This window comes from Vigna unguiculata, chromosome 9 (genome assembly GCF_004118075.2).
Source record: "Vigna unguiculata cultivar IT97K-499-35 chromosome 9, ASM411807v1, whole genome shotgun sequence".
In the NCBI taxonomy this organism is placed as follows: Eukaryota; Viridiplantae; Streptophyta; class Magnoliopsida; order Fabales; family Fabaceae; genus Vigna; species Vigna unguiculata.
The window spans coordinates 37,165,720-37,171,648 of NC_040287.1; the positions used below are offsets into that span (position 1 = coordinate 37,165,720).

The 5,929-nt window shown below is 27.1% G+C and overlaps 1 protein-coding gene across 1 annotated transcript; it reads left to right on the forward strand.

Annotated features, from left to right (window-relative positions):
• Positions 1-363: 363 nt before the first annotated feature.
• On the forward strand, positions 364-5,399 carry LOC114164113 (BURP domain protein RD22-like). Its single transcript, XM_028048641.1, has 3 exons — positions 364-590; positions 677-782; positions 4,315-5,399. Exons 1-3 carry the CDS (start codon positions 552-554, stop codon positions 5,181-5,183), a joined length of 1,014 nt encoding a protein of 337 aa, XP_027904442.1. The 5' UTR covers positions 364-551; the 3' UTR covers positions 5,184-5,399.
• The last annotated feature ends 530 nt before the right edge of the window (positions 5,400-5,929 follow it).

The following is a 5,929-nucleotide window of genomic DNA, read 5'->3' on the forward strand; positions in this document are numbered from 1 at the left end:
ATTGTCCCACTAGAAATTTTACTTTTGTAATGTGACTTATCCTACCTAATTTGTGTCACGAAATAATTGTATAATTCATAATACATCTTATTTTTGTAACATGATCAATTGTGTTATAATTAGGAGTTATAAAAATTAAGTTACTATAATAAAAGTTAGAAAGGAAGGTAGAAGAAAAATTAATAATATATTTGTCAATAAAAAAAAAAAAAAACTTGTGTTATAATTATGTTGAAAGCATGAAGGTATATACATGAATTAGGTTAAGTGTAGCAGAGAAAAACATTTAAAGGAGTCGTGCAGGGTACCCATATTCTTCCATCTCTACCTACTTCTTTAAAGACTCATTGTGACCGTCCACACCATGGAAGCAGGGGCAGTTGAAGCATATTAAATATTGCATGATAATATTGGTGGTAAGTTCATATTTAAGGATCCCTTTCTAGAACCTATTCTTAATTAATTACTATAAATATACTTTACCCCAACCCTCTCCAAACAACAGACTTCTCACTCATTACAATTTTTTCTCTGAGATCACCAAGCTCAACATGAAAAATCTTCTCCTTCCCATTTTTGCTTTACTCAGTGTAAGCTTCAACATCCAAAGTTTCTGCATATTATATAAATAATTATTGTACAAGTTATGAGGTTATTTTTGTACATGATATTGCAGGTTGCAGTGGTGGTAACCTATGGTGCTTTATCTCCTGAAGTTTACTGGAAGTCGGTGCTTCCTAATACACCAATTCCAAAGGCGGTCACTCATATTCTTCACCCTGGTTAGTTCCGATTCTTCTAAACCAATCTTATAAATACATTTTCAAACCACTCTACTTTCTGTAAACAATTTTTTGGTATTAGTTTTTTTTTTAAATTATAAGTATTAATAAAGGGATTGTAACTGCTAGATGAACTTATATATATATATATATATATATATATATATATATATATATATATATATATATATATATAAATTTTTTTTTTCACTGTCCATTTTATCTATTATAGTATAAACTACTTTTTTATTTATTTTATCTTTTGAACTTTATAACTATTTTTATATTCTTTTTGAAAATATCTTTTTATAAATTTAACAAAAAAATAATTTAAATAATAATTAAAAGTGTTTCACTGCTGTCTTTTACCATTATTAAGGGTCTGTTCGTTTTAACAGACGGATTTGAGATGATTTACTGTAAGCATAAAAAGCGCGATTTACGAAAAGAAAAAAATTAAAAAAATACAGAAATCAATGCAAATTTGTTACTGTATACTTTCTTCGTATAAAAGAAGAGATTTACGGTTAAGTTTGAGAAAATGACTTAATAGACCTTAACATACTTTATTATATTATATATATACAATAATTTATTTTAACTTAATAAATATTCTGTAAATCTATAACTATATATAAAGGGGATTCCCTCTTTTGTGTCCACATTTCATAATTCCAACTTTACCCTTTATAATTTAATTATTTATTAAATTTTTAAAAATTAACGGTTACTTTTACAAGTTTTTATAAAATTATTTACTTATCTCCTTTTTCTTTTTTCTCTTACTATTCATCAACAGTTATTTTTCTCTTATTTTCTCCGTACATTTTATTTTATTTTTTATAAATATACTTTTATTTTGTTTATTAAATTAATAACATTACAATATCATCAATTATTAATATAATTCAAAAAATGCGTACACACAGGCGCGATAGCGCCTGTGTTTACACTAGTAATAATAATATAAATAATAAATAATATAATATAATAATATAAATAATAAATTATATAATATATAATATAAATTTGCTGGTCGAGTATACGAATTGTATAATAGTAGAGTTCCATACTAATTTTTTATTTATTTAAAATAAAATACCATTCACAAATGTTTTTTATTTATAAATAATTAACAATACATATTATAATTAATAATATATATATATATATATATATATATATTAATATCATATTTATTAATATATATATATATATATATATATATATATTAATATAATACATGCATAATAATAATATTTATTATTAATTATATATAGATATATATAATAATTAAAATATTATTAGAATTTTATATAATTTTAATATTTTTAATTCGTATTAATTAATTATAATTATTTTTATAACATCAAATTACAAAATCATTCTCTTTTTTTACATAAGGGTATTATGGTAACTTAATAAATATATCTATTTTAACATATAATTTTATTTATCACATTAATCAAATCTTTCACTAACTTTCATAAAAATGATCTCCAAATCCACTCACTTTACCCTCTAAATCCACTCAAAAAACACAAATATCCATCCACCTAAATCTACACAAATCCATTTTCACACTCTCCCCTATATCCATCTACACAAAGGAACACACCCTAACTGTAATTAATTCTGGTTCGTCATTACATTTTTAAACTCTATGTGTGTACTCTGCATGTAAGTACGTGTTATTAAATGCCACTTTTTCAGTATTCTGATACTTTAGATTTCTCTGCACTTTTTACCGACATAATTTGCCCTCTTTTGTTTTTTCCGCGAATTATATAAAAATTATATTTTAATTTTTTCTTTATTTTTTATGTAATTTTATGAGAGTCATTGATTTTTTAACAAAAAAATTTAGTAATACCTTAATTAATAACTTATATTAAATTATGTTCTTAAAATATAAAAATAAAAAAATGGAAATAATAATATTATTATTCTTAATTACACGAGTAATGATATATTTATATCCAATCTTTTACTCTACACATACTCAAGATCAATAAGATTATATTTGTATTTTAAAGTATAAAATAGTTTAAAAAATTAGTAAAAAATATAAAAGAATATTTTTTTTATTAAGTGTATAGAGGTAGAAAAATTAAAAGATGGTGAGCATGCCTGGTTAAACTCAATATTTTAAAGAAATTCTTAAAATTTTCAAGTCTGGTGGTAAGTAGCATGCTTGGTTGAAAGGAGAAACTTCATTAAGGTAATCAATCAATTTTCTTATAAACAATAATTATAGGTAAAGTTAATACGGAGCTTGAGTTTATGGCATGTTAATTAATTTTTTTTCTTATAAAATAGTATGTCATAATTATAATTTCATAACTTCAAATAAATTTTAATGTATAGGTGTGTTAAAAAGTAGTACTCTATGTATAGCATTGTTAAAAAAGAAATCTTTCACTTTTTTATTTTTCTTTTATTTTTATATCATCTTAGTCTACTGATAAAAAATGTCACTTATTTGTTACATATGAATTTATTTTTCTTCTTTTGTTTTTGCATTTATTTTGTTCTTTGAATAAGTATAATGGGAGTAAGAAAGTGGGTCAATTCATCACTGGAAGGTGATATGGAAAATAAAACCAACTCTCCTTAAAGAAGCATTTATTTTACTTTTTTATATATGTATCCAAATACCATCTCCTTTCTTAATTGTATTAAATCTAATTAAAACAAAAATTTATATGATATATACATTTTCAACTGTATTCATATTAATTGAGAAATTTTAATTTCTTACCTTCACAGGTGGAACGTGTTAATGGTATTTAGATCAGTGCCTCGAAATGATTTTTTTTTTTTCTGCATATAAATAGTTTTCTTTGATATGTATAATTGGATAGCGAAACATATAATATAGATTATTAATAACGGAAACAAAAGTGTTCTAGTTTTAAAGTATAATTAAAAATGAAATAGAAAAAATAGTCTATTTACATTAAATAAAATATCTTACTATATATGGTTGTATTTATAATATCATAACTAATGAAAACACACCCATATCTATCTACCGCCTTAGTTATCACAATTATTAAATAAAATATCTTCCAGCATGTTTGTTAAAAAATTAAAAACATTAATTTCGGCGTACAGAACTTCATAAAGTTTGTTACGTGGAGTAATCAGACTTAACTAGTACTGTTGAACTGATGACATAAATTATGCAGAAAGAAAGTAACAAAGTTATGCAGAAGAAAGTAACAAAATTATGCAGAAGAAAAGTAACAAAGTTATGCAGAAAGAAAGTAACAAGTAGGTTGTAGGTTGTGAGCTCGGTAGTGTGAGTGTAAGTTCCAAGGTTGTTAGAAAGGAGAAAATAGAATACTATATAAAGATAAAGATTCATAAATTTATCGTCTTAAGGTCTTGGGTTAAGAATGATGTCAATGATTTATGTAGTTCAGTTAAGATAAAACTCTCTTTATAACCATAACTTATAAACATAACAAGTTGCAGAAACTGGTATGGCTTGTGATAAACTAAGAACAGTGCATTCACGATTTTGCAGATTGGGTTGAAGAGAAAAGCACAGCGGTGAACGTTGGAAAGGGAGGGGTGAACGTGCAGACAGGAAGAAGAGGAGGTGGTGGCACCAAAGTGAACGTTGGAGGAGGAAAAGGAAAAGGAGTTTCAGTGAATACAGGTCACAAGGGAAAGCCAGTGTATGTTAACGTATCGCCATTTGTGTACAAATACGCTGCCACAGAGACCCAATTACACGATGACACCAAAGTGGCACTCTTCTTCAAGGAAAATGACTTGCATTACGGAAAAAAATTGGACCTTCACTTCACTCCAAGTTCCAACCAAGCCACATTCTTGCCACGCCAAGTTGCAGATTCAATACCCTTTTCATCGAACAAGGTGAACGATGTCTTCGCCAAGTTTTCCATCAAACCCGAGTCAGAAGAGGCTAATATCGTGAAGAACACTCTTAATGAATGTGAAGATACAAGCATCAAGGGCGAGGAAAAGTACTGTGCCACTTCGCTCGAGTCCATGGTTGATTTCAGCACTTCGAAGCTCGGGAAAAACGTTGCCGTTTTGTCCACTGAAGTGGACCAAGAAACGGGGTTGCAGCAATACACCATTGCACCGGGAGTGAAGAAGGTATCGGGAGATAACGCTGTTGTGTGCCACAAGCAGAGTTACCCTTATGCTGTCTTTTACTGTCACAAAACGGAAACCACCAGAACTTACTCTGTGCCATTGGAGGGTGCTAACGGGATCAGAGTTAAAGCTGTTGCAGTGTGCCACACTGACACGTCACAGTGGAACCCCAAACATTTGGCGTTTGAAGTGCTTAAGGTTAAGCCTGGAACTGTTCCAGTGTGCCACTTTCTTCCAGAGGATCATGTTGTTTGGGTTCAGAAGTAGATTTCTTTAATCATCTTCCAGAATAACTAGTTTCGGTAGCATCTGCTACTTGGTTCATGCATATGCTGCATGTATTGTACTATGTAGTTTTCTTCATATATGCGTAATTTTCTCTTGTTTGTTTAGATACTTTAAGGTGGCTTATGTATAAACTATGATGATGATGCATTGTGTGTTTTAATAGTGATTTGATATAGATGCATTTTCTTACTGGTTGATCTGTTGTTATTTTTGATCATTTTTTTTTGTCCAAAATTACTTTGGTGATAAATTAGTGACCTAAAATATAACATAGTTCACTAAAATATATCTTATTTAACTATTTAAAAGGCAGGCCACTAAAAAATATATAAATGTTTGACAAATACCTAAAATTATTTATTTTATTAGGAAATCCTAATATATAAATAAACTTGTTATTTATTTATTTATTGTTATCTCCTATATTTAATATTTTTATATTATCATAAATTTTGTTTTATGGAATTATTTTAGTATTTGTTGAATTGTTTTTTAGTTTTTATGTAATTCAAATTTAAAAACTATTTAATATTATAAATTGAAGTAATCGATGTGTGAAAATTAAACTCGATAAATATGACAAAAATATAAATTTAACGTAACAATAGTTTTAAATAAGAAAAGAAAATGATTAATTAGTTGTATCTTCTCCTCTAAAACAGAGAACATCATTAGTAGGCACGTGTCCTATGATTCTTTCAACAGAGGATAACCCTATTCTCCTT